The following is a 23830-nucleotide window of genomic DNA, read 5'->3' on the forward strand; positions in this document are numbered from 1 at the left end:
TTTCGATCATCGTCTCAATGATTATCGATACACAATTTAAATTCATCATATCACGTCACAATTTTGACATTTTATCAATATACTCCTCCGGTCCTTAATATAAGACTTATTTAACTAATTTGATTAGATTAAGAAAGTTAGGTAAGTTAGTTAATTATTAAAAATGTGATATGTTTTTCCTAAAACACTATAATCATTTTTCTTAATACCCCCATCCCTCTTTTATTTGATTATGGTTGAGGGAGTATTTATAGGGTTAATTTAGAGAAAACTGATAAATATGAGAAATGGGTCTTATATTTAGGACCAAAACCAACTCAATAATTGGGTCCTATATTAAGGACCGAAGGAGTATTAATTTTTCATGTTTGACGCTTTTAATAAAATCTTCTGAAAAAACACGCATCAAGTTCTGAAAATTCGGTGGCTCAAAGATCGTCTAACTAATTGTCCTACCTTTATTTTTTAAATTTAATATTTTAAATCAATGTTTAACATTTATCGTAAAGAGACCTCAAATTGAAGATCGATATTACGCCAACCAGTCAGTTTTATCAACCTTGGAAGATACTTCCCATTGCTTCAGGGGGTTAAGGAAGGGTAAGTTTTCTTAATTACTCTAATCCACACATCAGGATTCAGGACTGATTTTACGTCAAATGAAAAGAATTTGATTTTTCCTAACTGGTGTTGGAGAGTTTGAAACGTTTGAATAAATGGGGAAAAAATCATGTAGAGTGACTTTCATTAACAATGATGTGATATCTTAAAAACAATTTTTTAATTGTGATTTAGGACATACGAAGTAAATATGTGAAATAAATTTCATCTCGATTTGTATAAACATATTTATAATAGGTATTTCCAAATAAACATACAAGTGAGAAATTTAAAAGTGACTTTTCGATTCTTAAAATTAAAAGTTAGTTTGAGTAAAAAAAAAAAAATCATGTTTGGTATAATTTGGGAGGTAAATAACTCTTTGTCTAGAAACTCTGAAACTGAATTCAAACAATTTTTTTTCTAACTTTTATTTTTAATATTTGATTTTTTAGATTTAAGTATCTTGAAACCAACTTATGTAATCCAAACAAATTTGTGCAGCGTCTTCAAGCTAGTTAATGATTTAAGATAAAAAAATTACTCATCATAGAACTAGATTTCAAATTAATCAATGTATCCAAAAAATAAAATTACTCTGCGGAGTATATTAATAATCCAATTTTCATTTGATCATGAACTAATTTGAAGGCGCGCACACACTCCCTCAGTCTAATATTACTTTTGATCTTTAATATAAGACCTAGTTGATTAACTTAGACAGATTAAGAAAATTAGTTAAATTAATTATTTATTATAAATATGCATTACCTTTCCTACTTAGAATATCTTTACTAATCATGTATATTACTAGTTAGAATTACTATTTGATGAAACATTTAATATGTGCAACTACTATAAGGACTATTTTGAGAAGAAATCAATAAATATGAAAAACAAAATGAATTAAAATTTTATATTTAAAACTAAATTAAAAATCAAATAAGCTGTTGTGATAAAGAATAGAGGTAGTATGTGCGTGTGATCTTAAACCTGTTTCTCTGACCAGCGAGTTATGTTAAGCCATACGATCTTATCAAAAACTTATTTTTCATTTTCATCACTTCCTATCACTTTAGTTTAAACCAATGCTTGAATAACTATTTTTGTAATCTATCACTTCAATTTGTTTTTCGAAGCAATCTATCTCGGCATTTAAACTAATATCTGAAAAAGAAAATTAGGTGTAAAAATAACAACCAGGTGAAAAAGAAAAAAAAAAAAATCATCAACAGCATCATCCTTTCTCATGCATTCTCAAGAGATTACATCGGAAGGTTGAAAGGTCATAATCCTATCATTTTCACTTTTTGTTTTATTCCGTACTTTATTTTTTTCCCACCTAATCCCCCATCAGTACTCTATCTCTGGGATGTTTGAACTTCGAAGGAATCTCCCTCACTCTTAATCAAATGATGTAAACTGTTTCAACTAAACTAATTTTCTCCTTCACATCCTGTTAATGCGGGTTGTTAATCTAATAATCAAATATTTAAAAATAAATCCTTGGAAAACAGAAAATTAATGTCTCACAAGACGTTACTTTGATTCTACACTTTTCCATTGAATTTGATTGGTTATTCTCAAATTGCATTAAATGTTTCTAAAATATCCTCTTTAATTATTTTAACCAAAGGAAAAAAAATCACAATAGCAAGACAAAACAAACATGCAACATACCAAGAAGTACTAGGTCAAATGGAAGAAATTTGAACACTTTAAGCATTATGTTCCAAGTTAGATCTTTACGATGGTGCATACGGAGAAAAACATTATTAGTAGGAGTCCACACTTCAGCGTCTGACAATACCCAAAAAATTATCCCTTATTGTGTGGGTGGGAGATACCCCGGGCCAAAAAAATAAATGCCAGATGACATTCGAACAGAAGAGGGAGAGAATGGAGCGGCAGATAAGGCACGGAAACCCCTCTCCGCAAGAAACTAAGCACGTGAACTAAGGACCCCTCTATGATTGTGTAAGGAAATTCCACAAGATAGTTTGGCTGTTACAAAATGACAGACCAATCTTCCTGTAGATGAAACAGTATAAACAGCATATCTCCCTCAGATGCGGCCCCGGCAACGTAGTTCACATTATAACTCAGCATCATCATTGATTGATAAACAACAAACACCACATAATCATCGGTTGTTTAGTACAATTAACAACAAATTATATTATTTTCATACATGAAATTGTGTCAAAGGCCCTGTTCAGGAAACACATTGTATCCAAGTCCAGAAGATTAGATTACTCTGGTTCCAGTCATCAAGTTGTAAATTTTAAAATTAAAATGAGAAAGACGTCAAGGCCGCCGAAACTGGAGCCATCCATCCTTCCAAAATCAGAGGCACAGACTTTATTACATTTCTTGCTATCCACCAGTATGCTTACCCCTAAGACATTATAAGAGAAGCTCAATCAGATTTGCAACTGACGTTAAATTATTACTTCAAATAGAAACATAAAAATAGTGGCAACCAGCTTTAGCCATATACCCACAAGATACTCTAGCACACTCAATCAAATCATCAAGTCGTGTTGATGTCTTATGCGTTACCCAATTGCTTCTTGACGTTTAGAGCTCATATTTCTACTTGGTCACAAGTCACAATCACAAGCAAGCAACATATTCAATAAAAGCCAGTTGAAGTAAATTAAAAAAGAAAAGAAGGAAGAAGATGGGCATATCGAAAGTAGTTCTAAGCCCAACTTGTAGAAATCATAGCCTCTAAATAAAGGAAATGCAGATCGCTGAGCCACGATGAGGTTGAATTGATTGAATTCCACAAGACAGGTTAAAGGGTATTGTATAAGCAAAATACCAAGACAGTATCAAAGAACAACCATCTACTCATTTGTATCAAATCTTTTCTTTATCTAAATAGGGACAGATCTCGAACGATATCAGCAATACTGTCGCACACATTAAGCATCTACCGTTACACTGTAATAACACGCTGGTATATTTCAACAATGGGGTGGATGGTTATTTAGATGAGTTCATGCTAGCCCAAAAGCTCGAGTTCCCATATGCATATCTCCCTCTTGCATCGATAAAGAGTACATTACAAACCAAAATTTTATTTAGACTTGATTAAAACCAAAGGCACATCATTCCACAACAGTATAGGCAGCAAAAGTATCCATTAACATTTTGTGCCAGATCAAAGAATTGAAATTTAATTATTGTCTGAAAAATAAAAGAAGTTATTTATATAATTATGAACCCCCCCCCTTCACTTTTACACTGCTTTCAGACTCAATCATAACAAAATTAGAAAAGATGAAAACTTTTATAAAGTAACTAGAAAGAGTGTCACAAAAAAAAAAAAAAGTAATTAGAAAGAGAGATCCAAGAAACAACCTTGGTACAAAGTCTAAGCAGCAGCCTCCAGCAACTCCCTCTCTGCACGTTCTTTAATTCTTCTCTCAAGCTCTGGTCTAAAATGCCTGATAAGACCCTGCACTGGCCAAGCAGCAGCATCACCCAAGGCACAAATTGTGTGTCCTTCAATTTGCTTTGTCACCTCCTGAAGCATATCAATTTCTTCTAGCTTTGCATTCCCAATTTTCAATCTTTCCATGATCATCCAGAGCCATCCAGTTCCCTCTCTGCATGGTGTGCACTGGCCACAACTTTCATGTTTGTAGAAGTAAGAAAGCCTTGCAATGGCGTCCACAACATCAGTTGACTTATCCATCACAATCACGGCTGCAGTACCCAACCCTGACTGGACAGCTTTGAGTGCATCATAATCCATTAAAACATCATCACATATATGCTTGGGAATTAGAGGAACAGATGATCCTCCTGGAATTACTGCGAGCAAATTATCCCACCCTCCTCTAACACCTCCGCAGTGCCTCTCTATCAACTCCTTCAGGGGAATACTCATTTCCTCCTCAACAGTGCAAGGCTTGTTCACGTGCCCAGACACACAAAATAATTTTGTCCCGGAATTATTCTTCCTGCCAAAACTGGCAAACCATTCTGGCCCACGTCTTAAAATAGTAGGAGAAACAGCCACTGTCTCCACATTTGTCACAGTGGTAGGACAACCATACAACCCTGCATTGGCGGGGAAAGGTGGCTTTAATCTTGGTTTACCTTGTTTCCCTTCAAGACTTTCCAGAAGTGCTGTTTCCTCACCACAAATGTAAGCACCAGCACCATAGTGGATATGCACATCAAAATCATAGCCTGAGCCACAGGCATTTTTACCCAATAAACCAGCTGCATAAGCCTCTTTCCTAGCCTTTTCCAGGTTTTTCCGCTCATTTACATATTCACCCCTTATATAAATATAAGCAGCACTAGCCCGCATTCCCACTCCAGCAATCAAGCATCCTTCTAACAATTTATGCGGGTCATGCCGCATAATTTCCCTGTCTTTGCAAGTCCCAGGTTCACTTTCATCAGCATTGACAACAAGATAGGAAGGACGCCCATCAGATGCTTTTGGCATGAATGACCATTTGAGGCCAGAAGGGAAACCAGCACCACCACGTCCACGAAGGCCGGACTTCTTTACTTCATTTACAATCCAATCAGTCCCCTTAAGTACCAGATCTTTAGTTCGATGCCAATCACCCCGTTTCATGGCACCTTTGAGAAAAGGATCATGTAACCCATATAAGTTGGTAAAAATCCGGTCCTCATCTTTAAGGCCGCCAAAATGGGTTTTCTCTGGAGGTGGAGGCGGTGGCGGTGGCGGTGGCGGCGGCGCAGCCTGAGGAGTACCAGTAGTAGAAGCACCCTGAGTGCTAAATAATCTGTAACCAACACCGCACTTCTCACTATGATGTCGGACTAGGGATGTCCTCTGGAGAGACAGAATGCTCTTCATGGTTTCCTCACAGAAATTTCTATTGTCAGCAAAACATTAAGGGTTAATGTTGGGAGCTGACAGTGACCAGATTATAATTCCTATTAACCAAAAGCAGTATACTCAAATTGGCTACAGGATTCAGCCCCAGTTACCAACCATTAATTTAACCATATGATTCAAAAGCATTGCTATATAAACAATGAATCAGTAAGCAGACTGGATTGCGCATTCAAATTTCTGAAAAATACAATCTCTAATCAGACAAGGCTCTGTAACTGAATAAATGGACACATCGAGATCTGTATACACTTCATTATCTACTTATCCAAAATAAAACTTGTTTTAAAGAGGGGAAAAAAATAAAACATTGAAAACACTTAAAGCATCATCAAACAATAGCCATTAAGGTTTAGCCTTTTCAAAAATGAAAATACCGAACACTCAGGTCACCATTACAAAAGCACAGACTGAACATTGTTAAGAAAACCCATCATTATCCTAGCCCAACACAACCAGTCGTGATCAGTACATTTGAGATAAAACACTCGGCTTTAAAAAAAAAAAAAACCAGAATTCCAACTTCTCCAATGGTCATAGGATATCTTGAACATTTTGTAGCTTTGCGAAAATTGGAGGGATTGGAAACCATAATGGTATCAATCAAAGAATTTATTAAATCCGATGAACAAAATTAAAACCACAAGGAGCCCCTTTCTTGCCAGTCTCACCCTCTATTTAAACTTCTCTCTCCTCTATCTCTACTTCCACTCCTCCGCGAATGCAAATAGGTTCGATCGCATTCTATGCGAAAATCAACCACACAAGCGGCCACCTCAAACCCTCTCTTTCAACTTCGAAGCTCAAATCTCACATTGATTATGATCTAGGGCACAAATTTGAACTCTATGACTCAGTTTTGACGAAAGATAGCCGAAACAACGGAAGATGAGGAAATGAAGAGTCACGTACCAGTGTGCAACGCTTTGATCGGATTCTGCTACAGTAGGATCCGGTGGTGCTTCTGAACTCTAAAATTGGGAGTGGCTTTGTAAGCTGAGCTAGGGTCGATTGAGCCAAAAGAGCTCTTTCGGCAAAACTGTCCCCATTTTATTTATACATATAAGTATACTTATATGCATGTGTATATTAGTGTTTTCCCCCTTTTATTTAACTAACAAAGTGATAACTAATGTACTAAATATTTTTAGTTATAAATTTACAAAAACGGTCAATACTGATAATTTGATCAATAAATTTTTACTACCTCCGGTCTTTAATATAAGACCCTATTTGACTTTTATTTTGATCTTAAATATAAGACCTCAATCCACTTTGTCTCTCATATTTATATATTTTTTTTCCTAAAGTAGCCCTTCTAATAATAAGAGTTCTAGTCATTACACTTAATTAACAAGGATATTTTAGAAAATACAACACCTATCTATGACAAATAACTAACTCAACTTACTTCTTTAATCTCCTCAAAGTAATCAACTGGCTCTTATAATTAGGCCCGGAGGTAGTATTATGTAGGTGTCTAAGTGATAAACTTAAAATTTTTTTTAATTAATTTATAAATTTGATACTAGTCCTTCGTAATATTCTTGTTTTTGTTATGTTATGCCATGACCTAACTAAACACCGACCTTTTTATTGCTAAGATTTGGAGTTCAAAAGACCATCGCGTGGCTAGGATGGCCAAGACGTGGCTCATGTCACGTCTAAAATATAAATCACTTAATGTAATAAAGGTTCACATTAAAGCGGGAAAAGGAAATATGCTTAACTTTTTGTACTTCTATAATTTTTTTTGTTAGAAAAAAACACATTTTTTAATGTTTAGATTACAGATAGTAATTTTTTTAGGGAGATGGATATTTTCTAATTGAACTATAATTTGGTATAAAAAATTAATATGCACTCATCAATGTTTTAATTGAAAAACCTGTTATTCAAAGTTATGTTTCGTGGTCTATATGTCTAAAATATAAATCACTGGATGTAATAAAGGTTCACATTTGTGGGAAAGTATGTCGCCTTAAGAGGTCCTTGTATGGTTTGAAGCAAAGTCCTCATGCATCCATGTAGAATATAGAATAATATGGAAAATAATTCTCTTGTATTTCATTGCTTAGAATATGCACATATATATACAAGTGGGAGGAGCCTTTGCATTAATAGCTCATTATGATAATATCATATCATATCATATCCTAATCATAATTACATAATATCATATCATATCTCTACACTCCCCCTTAAGTTGGAGCATAGATGTTAATCATGCCCAACTTGTTACACAGATAGTCAACACGAGTCTCATTTAGAGCCTTAGTCAAAAGATCCCCTAATTGATCACTAGAGCGAACATATCCAGTAGAGATGAAGTTCTCTTTAAGCTTGTCTCTGATAAAGTGATAATCAATCTCAATATGTTTGGTACGTTCATGGAACACAGAATTAGAGGCTATATGTAGGGCAGCCTTATTGTCACACCACAACTTTGCTGGCAAAGTAGTTTTGAGGCCAACCTCCGTCAGTAACTGATATATCCAGATTATTTCACATACAGACTGTGCCATAGCCCGGTATTCTGCCTCTGCGCTCGATCGGGACACCACATTTTGTTTCTTGCTTTTCCAGGATACCAGATTCCCGCCCACAAAGACACAGTATCCTGTAGTAGACCGTCTCGTGGCCTTTGATCCACCATGATCCGCATCACAGAAGCACTCAATGTCTGTATGACCATGATTTTTGTATAATATCCCACGACCTGGACATCCCTTCAAATAATGTAACACGTGTTCCAAGGCTTCCCACTGTCTGACAGTCGGGGATGCCATGAACTGGCTTAGTACACTAAGTGAATAAGTAATATCCGGACGAGTTACAGTGAGATAGTTTAACTTGCCAATCATTCTCCTGTACCTCTCAGGATTCTCAAATGGTTTGCTCTTTTGAGCCTTAAGCATCCGTTTCTCATCATCAAGAGAGTCATCAGGCGGTATGCTCCCATCAGCGTCAAGGAGTGGGTTGTGAACCATAGGGAAATTAGTCGGTGCTGCTCCCAACTTCCCAGTTTCCTTTAGTAGGTCAAGGACATATTTGCGCTGTGTCAGTAATACGCCCTTCTTGCTTCTCATAACTTCAATACCTAGAAAGTATGTCAGAGAGCCCAGATCCTTCGTCTGAAAGTGGGAATTAAGAAAGGACTTGAGGGACGAGATGCCTGAATCATTACTGCCTGTGATCACAATGTCATCTACATATACCACCAAGAGAATCATGCCAGCCGCTGTTCTCTGATAAAATACAGAATGATCGCACTTGCTTTGACTCATGCCAAATTTCTGTACAACAGTGCTGAACCGGTCAAACCATGCACAAGGACTTTGCTTCAAACCATACAAGGACCTCTTAAGGCGACATACTTTCCCACACTCTCCCTGAGCAACGAACCCAGGTGGTTGCTCCATATAGACCTCTTCATGGAGATCCCCATGCAAGAAGGCATTTTTAATGTCTAACTGATGTAAATCCCAATCATAAGTAGCAGCCAGAGAGATGAACAGACGAACAGATGGGAGCTTAGCAACAGGAGAAAAGGTTTCAGAATAGTCAATGCCATAGGTCTGTGCATAACCTTTAGCCACAAGGCAAGCCTTAAGGCGATCAAGTGTGCCATCAGCCTTAGTTTTCGGAGTTAACACCCATTTACATCCAATGGCCTTTTTACCTGCCGGTAAATTGACCAGAGTCCATGTATTTGCCCGATCAAGGGCTGCCATCTCCTCTTCCATTGCAGCACGCCAACCCGAGTGGGCCAAGGCTTCACGAATAGTTCTGGGCATAGAGATAGTATCTAGGGAGGCAACAAAGGAATTGGACACAGGAGATAAGTGGTCATAGGAAACAAAAGATGAAATAGGATGGGCACAAGTACATTTACCTTTGCGAAGGGCAATGGGTAGATCAAGAGAGGCATCCGGGTCTGGAACAGGAGGTGTCTCAGGATTAGGGTCAAAACGAGGCTCAGTGGTGCTCAACTCAGGATCTGATGGCGAAGCAGACAAGGGAGGAATAGAAGCCGGCGTGGCGGTAGTAATCTCCTTTGACCATCGTGCATACACATGATCAAATGGTTGAACGGGTGCGGGAGCGGGTGCTTGCGATGACGGTGATGGTGAAGTGACAGAGTACAATAGAATGTCATCCTCCTTCGCAGGTGGAGCAGGTGGGGAAGAACACAAGAAATATGGTGTGGACTCCTGAAAGGTGACATCTGCAAATACTAAATAACGATTGAGAGTAGGTGAGAAACAACGATAACCTTTTTGGACCCGGGAGTATCCAAGGAAGACACATTTAAGAGACTTGGGGTCTAACTTTGAAATATATGGACGTACATTCCGCACAAAACAGACACACCCAAATATCTTAGGAGCAATAGGGAACAAAGGCTTAGAAGGAAAGAGGGTAGAAAAAGGAGAGTTACCATCAAGAACAGAGGAAGGCATTCGATTAATAAGAAAGCATGCAGTGGAGACCGCGTCAGCCCAAAATGGTTTAGGAACCTGCATTTGAAACAAAAGTGCACGTGTCACTTCAAGTAGGCGGCAATTTTTCCTTTCGGCAACACCATTTTGAGCTAGTGTATCAACACAAGACGATTGATGAAGTATACCATTTTGAAGCATGTAAGATTGGAACGAAGCAGAGAGATATTCTTTAGTATTATCACTTCGTAAGGTGCGAATAGAAACATTAAATTGAGTTTTAATCTCGGCACAAAAGGCACAAAAATGGGAAAACAATTCAGAACGATGTTTCATTAAATATAACCAAGTTGTTCGGGAATAATCATCAACAAATGTAACAAAGTATTTAAACCCTGCTTTGGACTCTACAGGACAAGGACCCCAAACATCAGAATGGACTAACTCAAAAGGGGATGAAACCCGTTTATTGACACGAGACACTAAGGGAAGACGATGATGCTTGGCAAACTGACATGACTCACAATCTAAAAACGACAAATGCTGAAATTCAGGATAAACTCTCTTGAGAGAAGATAAAGACAAATGACCCAATCGACAATGAATTTCAAAGGGAGAATGACTGCTAGCGCAAGCCACCGCATGAGACACCCGATCATCCAATATATAGTGCCCGCCAGATTCATAACCTCTACCAATAATCCGCCTCGTCAAAAGATCCTGTATCAAGCAATGAGAAGGAAAAAGTGAGACCCAACAGTTTAGTTGACGGGTGAGTTTACTGGGAGATAGGAGATTGAAAGCAAGTTTAGGGACATTTAGCACAGATGACAAACAGATAGAGGGAGTGGGATTAACAGTGCCAGAACCGAGAACCTGAGACTGGGAACCATCAGCGATGGAAACATTTGACGGATTAGCAAAAGCATTATAAGAGGAGAAGAGATGGCAGTTACCTGTCATATGATCAGTAGCCCCGGAATCTATGATCCACTTTGAGGAAGAAGAAGCAAGGGCAGTAGCATTATTGCCTGTTGTAGCCGCGGCACTCACAGACGGCGTAGCAGATTTTAACTGGGCATACTCAGCGGCAGAGATCGTGACTGTGTCACTGGCTTGTGTAGCCACGTGGGCAAAGTTATTTCGTTGCTGTTTATTCTAAAGTTTTCGACATGTGCGTTTTGTATGCCCTGGTTCTTTGCAGTAATAACACACTACCCCACTGGAGTCAGAAGGGGCTCTCCCTTGCTTCGAACCACCACGGGTAGGCCCCCCGCGGTTATCACTGGGACTACGAGTCTCATAGGTGCCCTTACTGAGCAAGGCACTTGTAGGAATACTAGCAGCTGGTGGCAAGAGATTCTCAGCTTCATTACTCTGGAAAACACATCTTGAAGGTCAGAAATCTCATATCCGGATAAGATTTGAGAGCGAACTGTGTCGTACTCAGGTGGGAGACCAGTAAGAAAGCTCATAATAGCCATTTGCTCCCATTGCTTATGCTGAACCTTTAAATCAGCAGTAAGCGGCATTAACACATTCAGCTCTTCATACATCCTCTTAAAGTCCATAAAGTAGGCTTTGAGAGGGCGATCCTGTTTCTCAGAACGATAGAAAGCTTTGCAGACCTCGTAAACACGAGAGATATTTTCCTTTCCTGAATACAAAAAATCTAAATAATCCATTAGTTCCTTAACCAATTCACTGTGATTAATAGAAGGAATAATCTCACTGTCAATGGAATTACGGATCTGGAAAAATAGCCGTGCATCATCCCGCAACCAGGCCCTTTTTGAATCAGTTGTTGGAGGATCATCGGTCAGATGGTCTTCCTTCTCAATGCTTCGCAGATAGAGACGAATTGTTTTACTCCAATCCAAATAATTTACCCAAGTCAACTTATGATCAGTAATTTTAGTAACAGTTGGGACAAGCTCCGAGACAGATTTAATTTCAGCCATAGATGAAGTGCACTAACCAAAAGGAATGCGAAAGAGTGTCACATAGGGACACAAAGCACGATACCTGAATCACCTAATGAATACCTAAGTAGTGAAAAGACCAACAGCTACACAGGGAGCTGCAAACAGAACCGAATTGCACAAAAAATGATGAACCGTACGGAACCGTACGGACGCCGGAGTGAACAGTCCCCGAAAACTTGATGAACAGTGCACCACGCCGGGGGTTACAAGCTCACACGGTAATGTTGGTACTGTAGCAACCGAAAATTACCACCAAAAAAAGAATCTCACGCTCTGATACCATGTAGAATACAGAATAATATGGAAAATAATTCTCTTGTATTTCATTGCTCAGAATATGCACATATATATACAAGTGGGAGGAGCCTTTGCATTAATGGCTCATTATGATAATATCATATCATATCATATCCTAATCATAATTACATAATATCATATCATATCTCTACAACATTAAAGCGGGAAAAGGCTGGTAAAAAAAAAAAAAAACATTAAAGCGGGAAAAGGAAATATGCTTAACTTTTTGTACTTCTATAAATTTTTTGTTAGAAAAAAAACCCACTTTTTTTTATGTTTATATTACAAATAGAGATTTTCTAAGTGAACTATAATTTAGTATAAAAAAAATTAATATGTATTCATCAGTGTTTTAATTGAAAAACCTGTCATTCAAAGTTACGTTTCATGGTCTATGTCCAAGTTTATATCGAGCTTGTTTTAAATAGTTTATACTAATTATAATTTATGAAATATAAAATAAATATGTGAAAAAAATTTCCTTTCACTTATGTAAAAATACCAATAAACACTTGCGTCATATTAATTTCTCAACTTCAAATTATCCACGGCCAAGACAAGCCAGCACAATTTGCCATCACTTAAAAATATAGAAAGTTGCAGAAAATTCCGTTAGTTATAAATTATGAATGAGATACTGTTTTTAGACTTTTTTTTTTGTGTCTTTTCGTTATTTCGCTAAACATTTTGATTGGATCTAGCACACCCTTTTGTGCCTCTACTCTTTTTTCTACAATTTCAACATAATTTAAATATAAAAAATATAAATACAATCTTTGACAACCTTTAAATTTTTTCCGTCTATATCACCCATCGCATAGCACAAAAGAAACCTTCTGAAAAAATTAAATATAAAAATGAAAACAAATTTTTTTGTCATGAACTCATATCATAGAAGATCTGACAAAATATTATGTTAATTGTAGCACAGCCCTTTTCTTTTATCAGGACTTGACATGAGTTATGAGGTCCCATCTAGTGGGAGAAAGTTGTTGGGGGAAGAAGAAAAAAAAAAAAGCAAATCAATTATGAGGATGTGCATTAATAACTACATGATGCATATAGAACTTCTCGCCCCCTAAAAATGGCTACGGTTATTTGTTTTCATCAGCTATCGTGCTACAAATGCATGTCCAAGATTGACATTACCCCCTTCATCGTTTATGAAGACAGAAAACTATACCACTAAATATTATGTAAAATCAGGTAGAGAAAAACAATAAATAAAAAATATTATGAAGAAATACCCCTTTATACCCGGAAAATAAACTTCTCATGTTCTCTCCTCACTATGTACTTAATAAAGGGAACATACTTAAAATACAAAAAATGCAATGGAATTTGTGAAGGAAAAAAAAAAATACAATGACGACCATGACAACAGAGGAAAAACTCCAGCTATAATTTTTTACAGAAAATTAATTTGATTTGGATTAGTCTAAGAAAAATGTATATGGACAAAAATAAATCCAAGTAGAAGCGTGCCTGTCTTCTTCCTGAGGTACTATAACCAACCTGCTGCTTTTTCCTTCTACTTAAAAGTCATAGGGACCCCTCTATATAGAACAATTACAGGAGCTCGGTATGTCTGCAGCAGGCCTCTCCAAATGTAATACCGTTTATGCTACAGACTCTTGAAGAATTCATAGCCACTGATGCGTCTGCAGTTATATCAGATGAAATGTAAATCGAACTCAAGAAATAGCATAACTTCTCTCTAGACATTCTGATGCAAAGATTTCTTCTGATCTAAAATTTGAACATGAAAATGTGTGCGATTTTTTTTTTTTTAAAAAACAAAAAAACTTAGGCTTGATACGTCTGTGTTTCAATATATCAAGGATGAAGAGATCTTTTCTACATAAGGGTGCATAGAATTCATGTGTTGATCCATGCAATCTGAAGCATCCGTTTAATTGCAAATGAATGGCTAAGGTGAACTCTTACCCCCTGGTATCAAACCTATATCCCATTAAATGGTATGTATAACTTAACAAAGAAATTGAGTTGTCACTACTGCTTCAACATGTCGATATATCAACCTAGATCTTAGTCCAACTATTCATGTAAATCACCCAACATTGATGCCATCACAAATGACACCAACATACATAAGCATCCAGTTGCAAGAGCTATCAACGAAATGAATACACTCAACTTACCCAAAAAAATCAGAATGGAGCCTCAAGTGATTCGTCCCAGACATCTCCACTAGCATTTGAGGCATCTTCACCATCTTCTTCCATAGAAAGCCTAATATACTCTCTGTGTGCAAAACGATCCCACTCTGTCAAAGTTGGATCCTCGCGTTCCTTACAAAATACCCACCATATAATCAGAATTCAAAAGCTAACTGTACCAAAAGAAAGCCTAGCATTGAGAATGGATTAGGATCTAAAAGCTAGCTTTTACCTGACGTATGAGGAATGGATCACGTGTTTCAAAAGCAATGAACTTGTTGAGGTTGAAAAGGATATTGAAAACATTCCCAGAAAGCTTGCTGGCTTTCACATCTTTTAATGTGATGTATCCCTCGTTCTGCATAAATGTTTTGTTAGCACTAGCCCTTCTGCAGAAGGATGAAAACAGACGCAAATGGGGGCAAAACCAAAGATGAACAAGACAAAGGAAAGACCTCCGGTCCAATCATATCAACTATCTGACATAATATGTCTTCAAAAAGCACTGGCTCCTGGGCCATGCATTCCATTCGATGCAACTGCTCCTCATAAAAGAACAGCAGTTCATTTGGGGTAAGTATTCCATTCCCATCCAAATCAATGCATTTGAACCTATTACGACAAAAGAAGTGTAAATTAATTTCTATTTAAAGAGGCTGCAATTCTTATGGGAAGGGGAAGTGATGAAAAATTCCGTGAGGGAAATTCTGAAAATATATCCTCATGAAATCGATTCAAAATATAGGAACTTCAGATCATATGCAAATCAAGCTCCAATAAATAAAGAAATGTTGAAGTTCTGATGCTGAAAGTCTCATAATTTATGTTATGGTAGGTCTATGCTTCATGTACCCAATCTCTCAAGTCCTAACTCTTCCCACATCCCAACAACAGCACTTGTCTAATAAATAAATTCATCCGGCAAAGTGATAGAGGCCCACATCCCTGTCATTTACAGTAGAAGGAAGAAGAGGGCAAGGATAGAGGAGAGTAGTGGGCAAGTGGATGAAACAGTAGTAAAACAGATGGCAGTGAAGGGAAGTTATCTTGTGTTCCTCGTTCAATTCCTTATTCTGTAGGAAGGAGTAGTTACGCGGTAGTTCATAGGATGTTCTATTGATTTCACGTCCAGTTATGCACTAGTTGCAGTCATGAAGCAGTTCAGGATTCTGTTAAGTATTTGCTTATAAATAACAGTTGTGAGGATGCAGAACGTGTTTTATGCATTTAATTATCTTTGCATTGGGGATTCTCCCCTGCTGTATTGAAGATACTGTTATCTTCAGATTCTGGCATGATGTTTTTTCCTGATGATAATTCTGGAATTATTTTTTTCCACCTAATCCCTTTGGATTACAGTAGTACCTACCACAAATAAGTAGTAAAATTTATCTAAGCAGGTACCCCATAAGAATGTCACATGTCACAACAAATACAACCTTTGCAACCCAAAAGATGAGACCACCTCTTCTTCTCTTTATTTAAGCGATGATTGAGTAAACACCCCCCCCCAAAAAAAAAAGAAGAAGAAGAAGAAGAAGGATTTCCAATTTCCATCCTCTTTCTTTTACCTTCTACACCACACTAAATCTTTAAAAGATGTCAGAAGAATATGATTTGCCTTCCTAATCACCTAAGTGAGAAATGCCAGCAGATTTTTACAAGATACTACATACAAGGGTCCCAGTATCTGAGAAGGTGAAGTGTACCAGTACTCTAAACTAGGTTCTGATGACTTGTCCTCCTCTGCAAGTATAAAGTAAACAAAATCTTCATAACTCATCTTCCCTTCAAGTTTACTGGTAAATTTCCTTGGAACCTGAGAGACAAGATAAAAACCAAAAAGAGAAAAAGAAAATTAAGATTAAGAAACTTATCTGGGCCCGGTAAATCTCAACTTCACATATTGGCTATGACCCAACAAACCTGGGAAAAAATTCTATCAACAATCCTGAAGGTAAGGGCATGGTTTCCATATCTAATAAGGTTCTCTTTATCGATAAAAAAGTCATGGTCTGTGTCGAGCTCCCAAAATTTGCAGTAAATGACATAAAAATGCTCATACGAGAAGTACCTGAAATTCAGTAAGGGAATTAAATAAACTTTTAAAAAAATAAAGGGGAAAAAAGCGCAGATTACAATTCCGAAGAGTTACAAAAATGGAAAAATAATCAACCATGGGACTCAGTAATTGCTTGGTTGGAGGTAAACAGAGAGGGAAACTTCCCAGGAAGTAATGAAATGCTCCTTGATTGCTTCACTAATAGCCTTAAGTCCCCAAGCTTCACACTTCCCTCACTTAAGAAGTACTCCCTCCATCCCTTATTATTAAAAATCCACTTAACTATACCACGTAGTTTAAGAAAACAGTTAAAATTAGTTAAAAATAATAAATATCTTGGAAATGTAAACCCCCCCCCCAAAAAAAAAGCCCTTATTTATAAGTGGGTAGGTGTGACTGAGAAAAAAAAAGGGAGAGAATGTATGGGAAAAAGATAATGAGAGAGAGCATATTAATTAAAGGTAAAATGGGTAAAAATGCATTTATTGTTCAGACAAACCCAAGAGGATCTTATAAAAAGTGACCAACCAATTCAAAAAATTAGATCTTATAATAAAGGACGGAGGTAGTACTTAATGAGTAGAGCTAGGTATATTTTACTTCATTAGTATATATTTACAAACTTACACTTAAAATTTATAAAATAAAGTTCAATTAAAAGGAAAATTTTCTCCTTATCACTAAGAAAATACTATATTTATTTTTAAAAAATTTAGACTTCCCAGGAACTTAAAAAATGAAAAAAAAAAAAAGAAGTAAAATTTATGAACTTTCCAAGAAGTATACTTCCTAGCAAGCTGCAGAGAAGGTGAATAAATTGAACCAAGCAACCCCTCAAACATATTTGGGGTCAAGTGCTTCATGATTGAACTTACATAAAGCACTGCGGCTAAAAAGAATACAAGGAAAAAATTCTTATTTCTTCTATACAAGTACGGAAAGAATTACCAAACTAAGACCTCTATTACTTTCTCAACAAGGACCAAGGGGATGATTTGACAGGAGCCCAAGCTTCAAATCAATTGAAGAAAATTTCCAGAATATAAAATTCAGTTTGTTTTCACAAATTTTTAGCCAATGGTTTTACCTCAGAATTTTGTTAATGTCCTCTTCCTCATCCGCATGCTGCATGGCAGCAATTAGGTTCCCACGTTTTAACTCCCTGAGGGTAAGCCTGCCGTTTCCTGATCGATTCATGTAGTAGAAAATTCGATATATAACCGTCTCCGCTGTTCAATCTCAAAACATGAAGCAGTCAGAAATAACCTAAGAAATCAGCATATATAAGCCTAATTTATTTCTCCACAAACAAGCACTGAACTGTATCATTTATATCTGCACCCATTTGTTGCAAGCGAAAACCAATAACAACAAATTAAATGTGGGCGTTATAGGTCAAGTAAGAAAGTAACTCAGGAAAATGTTGCCCCCTTATTTAGTATAGATTTTTGAATTTGAAACATTACATATTTGTTCCGGTTTTAATAATGAGTTTGTGTTCAGAATGAGTAGCCCTTGCTTTAGCAAAAATAAATACTCCCTCCAGTCCTATACATAAGCTTCACTTTTAGAGAGAGGTCTAGTTGAAAATATAAGCTTCATTTTTTGAGTTTGTCTAAGCATTTATTACTCCCCCCCCCCTTCTAATTTTGCCCTTAGTTTACTGTATTTAGTACTTCCTCTCTCTCATTAACATTACCCCCCATATATTCTCTTTCATCATTTTTTTCATTTCTTGCCTCTCTCATTTACTCTCTTAAATAAGGGCAATTTTTTTCTTTTTTATGTTGGGGGGGGGGGCATTTCTGATGTATTTATTATTTTTAACTGCTAGTTCATTAAACGTGATTGAGTTATTAGAAGCTTATATAGAGGACCAGAGGGAGCATATAATTAAGAATAAAAATTCTCTAGAATGTTACCATATTCCAATCAACCATCTAACTTTACAAAATTCATATGTTGTATACACCATGGCGCGAAAATGAAAAAGGAAAAAAGGAGGGAAAGATGGACAAAACACGAAAGGACAAACCTAGCCAGATTTATGAATTCATACAGCATTCATTCTAAATTCCAATCCCTTTCCCTTTTTATAAATCGTTTTTTTTAAACATAAATAGAGTAAAATACAAATCAAGAGGAAATTGCAACTGGAAGCAGATCCAAACTCTAAATTCAATGACATAAGTCTAAAGAAAATTGAGTCATGCTACATACATCACCTTTTGTCAAATAACCCAGTCCCCATTTAGGCAATTTGCTGAGTCAAATTTCTCAAGTCAGTACCCCAAAATTTTAAAAGCCTCCGTGGATTGGGATGTGTAAGTATGTTGTACAGAAAGGCAGTGTATGTAGCTTTTCTCTAATTCCCACATCAAGAATAAGCAGACACTAACACACTGTTTACTTAGAGGTTTTTTAAGGGGAGGGGGGAGGATGGGTTCAGCGTGTTTGGTTCAGAAAATGAAGGGGAGGGGAGAGAAAATTTTTATCTTTAGTGCTCCCTTCCTCTCCTTCTACTCCCCTCCACATTTGGGGTTTTTTTGGAGGGGAGAGAAATTTTACATGTCATTCTGACTAAATTATCATTACTATTACTAATTATTTAATATTACAAGTTTGCCCTTTCTTACTAAAACCCCCTTTTTCACCTCCTCCTCTTTCTCAAAACAATATTTTGAGAAGTAGCTTGTGCGTCTAAGACTAACAATGAATATATACAAATATTTTGCATGTGGGGGCAACAATCCATTTTATTTTTTATTTTTATCGCACTTTTTAGAAGTATAAAATTTTAACAAGCATATTGAAATTAACAAAATGATGTCATAATTAATAAAAATCATTATTTAAAATGGATATAATTTTTTGTGTCACATGATTAATTTTTTGAGATTCATAAATTAGAAAATAATAATTCTGATTTGAATATTACAATAAAACAATAAAAAAATTTAAATAAAGAGATAAGGGCATATTTGTCACTTTATAATTAGCTCTCATTCCCCTTCCCTTCTGAACCAAACAAGAAACATCCCCTCTCATCCATATTCTTAACCAAACAAAATCATAACCTCCCTCCCCCTCCTCTCCCCTCCCTTTAATTAACCTCCCCTCTCCTTCCTTCCATTGAACCAAACAAAGCCTAAAGCATTGTCGGTAGTTAAAAATTTCATTAGCAATGCTGGAGAGTTTTCTACCAGGTTACGTGTTTGAGGTTCAACTGCAGTTAAGTTCTCTAGATTTCCTTTCAATTGTTCCCTTTACCTCAGTGTGTTAAGTTTAGCTTCCTACCCCCCCCCCCCCCAAAAAAAGGGCGCTTTTCCACTAGGTGTGAGCCTAAATTACCAGGTATATGGGTATGGTTGCAGTATATAAAAATTATAATAAAGAATATTGGTACAGAAAAATACTTTAAACCAATAAATTAACAATTAAAAATAATAATAAATACCCATAAGATATAGTATTCTAATCAATAATATAAGTGCTATAACAAGCGTTTATAATGCATAGAATGCCAACAAAGTCATCTAACAAATTCAGCATTCACATAATTCTCCAAAAATAGAATTTTAGATGCTAAAGAGAAACCTGAAAAAGTTAAAAATAATATCGCATTTGTTAGTTATAAAAAAATAATAATAATTAACTTCATATGATTGGATTAACTGTAGTCATTATTACCAAGTACTAACACTAAGCATTAATTATGAATATTGATTAATTTCATTAATATGTTGACCTGCAATGTGCTAAGAAATTAGCACTTCCAACACAGCACTCCATCACTAGGAAAGACTACCATTGTCCCAAAAAACCATAATCAATAAGACATCTAGTTAAGAGGTTTAGAAAGTAGGCACTGCTAAAAACAGTGTAGTCCGCAAGAAAAGCAGAGACATGGATGTGGAGAAAGCAAGTTAAGAGACCACAAAAACATAGTATCAATGAAATGAAGCTTACAGTAAGTTGGAGAAAAACGATAAATATTAGTGGAGAAGAAAACAGTACTGATAGTGCATGTATGTCACTATATGAATGTCATTCCCCATGCTTCATGGCCTGGTTATAAGGTCACACCCGTTACTTTCAAAGACCAAATTGCAAAATTTTATACTAAAGCAACTATGAAATAATCGTGTTAGTAGATTTAACTGTCTTTCACATTATCCACCCACTAACGTAACCATAAAATTGTCAGCCCACCCCCCCCCCCCCCCCCCAAGGACCAAGAAAAGAGATAAAGGAGGTCATATTTCAGTTGGATGGTTTTACAGACCACAGCAAACACTTTTGTAAAAGACCTTCACGTCCTTTTCAAAAACATTAAGTGACAACATGTGATGAAGAGATCTCTGGACACAGATATTAAAAAAAAAAAAATTAAGACAATTAAAACAAAATTGCTAAGCAACTAAATGGAAATACCATATCTTTCCTGAAATTCAGGCGTGCTTTGCAAAAATTCCAACCCTGGATGAGTTGCTAAAAGTTCCTTCAAGACAGGTTTAAAATCATCCTACATCCAAAATGGAAGACATAAGGGCAAATCCCATACATTCAAGAATTTAATCGGTAAATAATACTGAGATCACGCATAGCAAGAACATTAGGAGTTGGTGAGTGACAATATTTAATATAATGCAAACCTGTGAAAGGTATGTTCTATCTGGATGCTTCAGTATGGTATAAATTTGTGTGGCCAAATCCATAGTTAACATATTACCCTGAATCCAATACTCGATAAATTGATCCCTACAATATTTCATAAAGTGAAAGGATTAATTCAACAGGAAGTGATCCAATGGCCAAATGGTGCAACCAAGCAACTTGTCAGAAAATTTGAGATCTCCAATAAGTAACATTTTTTGTTGAAATTAAACCTTTCAATTCTACAGGGGAACCCTAAAGGTCATATTTGACCCAGCTAAAGTGTAAAGTGCTTCTGACATTAAATTCAAACTTTAGGCTAAAAAGCCTTCCCAAGACAATTTACAAAAACCTCCTAAAAAGTAGCCAAACCATCAATCAAGGTAGCTTTCTCAATGATTTTACAAAACATCCAAAGTTCCAAACATGAATTAGATTGCTGACCACTTGATCTAAAGATAATCTTCGAGATATTAAACATTTATGAACCATATAGGTTAATCTTACTGGCAGAGAACCCAAACAATAAGGATGTTGGATTATTAAGGACTCAAATCATTCCCGTAGGTTAAGAAAAGCCATGTTTAGTACAACCTAAAGTAAAGGTTAAAGATGTGTTAGTGTGGTCATCATATTAGAGTGAACAAAGGTTGTGGGCTTAATTTAATGCACACATCACGAATAAACCTAAACTCTATATTGTTTAGTCTCTTGATGATCTACCATACTTCTGTTATTCCCCTTTTCTAAACGGTTAATATATATTTCTCCCATGGGAAGAAATCTTATCTAATGCAGTGATCCAGACAGATGCAATAGAAATTGATACCTTGTTATCGTTCCTGTGAAATTGACATCAATTTTTCTGAACAGAGCAGTGGAAAAAAATGAGGGTAGCTGCAGATTTCTTTGGTTACAGACTTAAATTCTGCAAAAATAGAAGCCAAATCAACAGGGAAAAATTAAAGAACAAAACTTCTCCAGAGAATTAAGGGTCTGCCATGGTTCTCAAAAACTGATCAACTCATAAAATATCATGCTCTCATTCTCACCATGCAATTGCAGACCATCCAGCGTGACCATAAAAATGATGACCAATTTGAAACACGAAATGCTCTTTCACCTCATTTGGTGGTGGACGACCGTTTTTAAAATAGAACTGCAAGAAGATTCAAAGCACAGTCAATGAACTACAAACTTTAAACTTATCAGGGTTTAGAAGAAAGAAGAAAAAAACAGAAGAGAATAGTAATTACCGGCGGGATGATCTCCCGTACAGGATCACTGACTAATTTTAGTGGAGAGCCTAATGAAGAAGGACTAGCTCTCTGTTTCACGGTACGTGGGGAGCCAGATGAACTGCGAGGCGAAAGTGGGGGTGTACTCCCAGCAGGAAACATGGAAGGCAATGAATTGCTTGCCACAGCATTTGTACCTGTGTTCCCAAGCGCGCTCAAAGGAACACCCGCTTTTGCGTCAGCAAGCAAAGACTTGACCTTTGTACACAATACATCGATAATAAGTTACAGTATTACATAACTCTGTGTAAAAGAAAATATCCAATATGATTCAGAAGAATAAAGTGACTTGACAAAAGGACTACTGCGATCAAGTAGAAATGAAATTATAGATTGGGGATCACAACTGATCGTTATGCTAAAGAGTATATTGTTTCTAGTTACTTTACACTGAACGGTGTTGTCAGATTTTGGACAGCTCAGACCACAGAGTCTTAGATTTAACGAAATGAAACTCCCGTATTCTTAAGAAGATAACAAGTTAACAAGCAACCAATATGGTAAAATTCTACAAGGATCTGCATTATTCCGTCTCCTACAGGCGTGCAAACATCGGGAAATAAAAATCATTAAAAAAAAACAAAACCGGCTCAGTCGGTTCAACCATGTACCAGGCGACTAGTATCTGGCAGCGAAAGCCATTGTGAGAATAGCTCCTCAGCAATACTAGGACTCGACTTCAGGGCAAAAGGTGACACCTCTGGAAGCTGCAACATGTCTGGGTCCAACAGCAACGCATCCTCAGTTTCCTCTATATCCATCGCAGATCAATTCCGTCACTCATACACTTCCCAAACTCAATCACCACCACAAAAGAACAAAAGAAACCCTAAACCCCACAGTTCAACCAGCAGTCTTCCTCTCCTTCAACTCTTTTTCCTGGGTTAATAAAACCTAGTCACAATTTAGCAACTACAACCCGGAGAAAAAACTATAGGAGACCATGTATAATAGGATGAGAGCGGATATAGTCTTGAATTTCCTTCATTCCAGCGCTTCCACAAAATAATTCAGCTTAGCGCCAGAAATTAAGAATTCGAAACCAAACAAAAAAGAGAGGAGGAAAGATATTGCGATATTGGGAAGAATCAGAGAATGGAAATGATCAAGGAGAAAGCAAAAAAAAAAAAAAAAAGGCAAAATGGATAAAATTTGAGGTTCAAGATACGACTTGAGGGGAGAAAAGTGATGAAAATGAGAGAAGCCCTTTTTTGGGTTTTCGACGATTAACAGGGAGAGCTGGAGAGGAGAGGAAATCGAGTGCTGCAGCCACGCTGAAGTTGGGGAAAGAAAGCGAGAGCGAGACAGCTAGAGACTGAGGAAAGAGTAGCAAATGGGCACGCACTGTAGCAACTGAAATTGGAGAGTCGAGCTCATGAGAGAGAGAGAGAGTCAGCGAGAGTAAACTATCATCGGATG

General features: G+C 36.7%; 1 protein-coding gene and 1 pseudogene across 1 annotated transcript; both read right to left on the reverse strand.

Annotated features, from left to right (window-relative positions):
- Positions 1 to 2718: 2718 nt before the first annotated feature.
- LOC114727061 (NADH dehydrogenase [ubiquinone] flavoprotein 1, mitochondrial) lies at positions 2719 to 6533 on the reverse strand. The gene is made up of 3 exons (XM_028913788.1): positions 6404 to 6533; positions 3970 to 5471; positions 2719 to 2998 (listed from the first exon to the last, which is right to left on the reverse strand). The coding sequence occupies exon 2, from the start codon at positions 5450 to 5452 to the stop codon at positions 3983 to 3985; it is 1470 nt and encodes a 489-aa protein (XP_028769621.1). The 5' UTR covers positions 5453 to 5471; positions 6404 to 6533; the 3' UTR covers positions 2719 to 2998; positions 3970 to 3982.
- Positions 6534 to 13469: 6936 nt separating this feature from the next.
- On the reverse strand, positions 13470 to 23817 carry LOC114727060 (serine/threonine protein phosphatase 2A regulatory subunit B''beta-like; annotated as a pseudogene).
- Positions 23818 to 23830: the final 13 nt, after the last annotated feature.

This window comes from Neltuma alba, unplaced genomic scaffold, assembly GCF_004799145.2.
Source record: "Neltuma alba isolate B1F8T4 unplaced genomic scaffold, ASM479914v2 tig00012433_pilon, whole genome shotgun sequence".
In the NCBI taxonomy this organism is placed as follows: Eukaryota; Viridiplantae; Streptophyta; class Magnoliopsida; order Fabales; family Fabaceae; genus Neltuma; species Neltuma alba.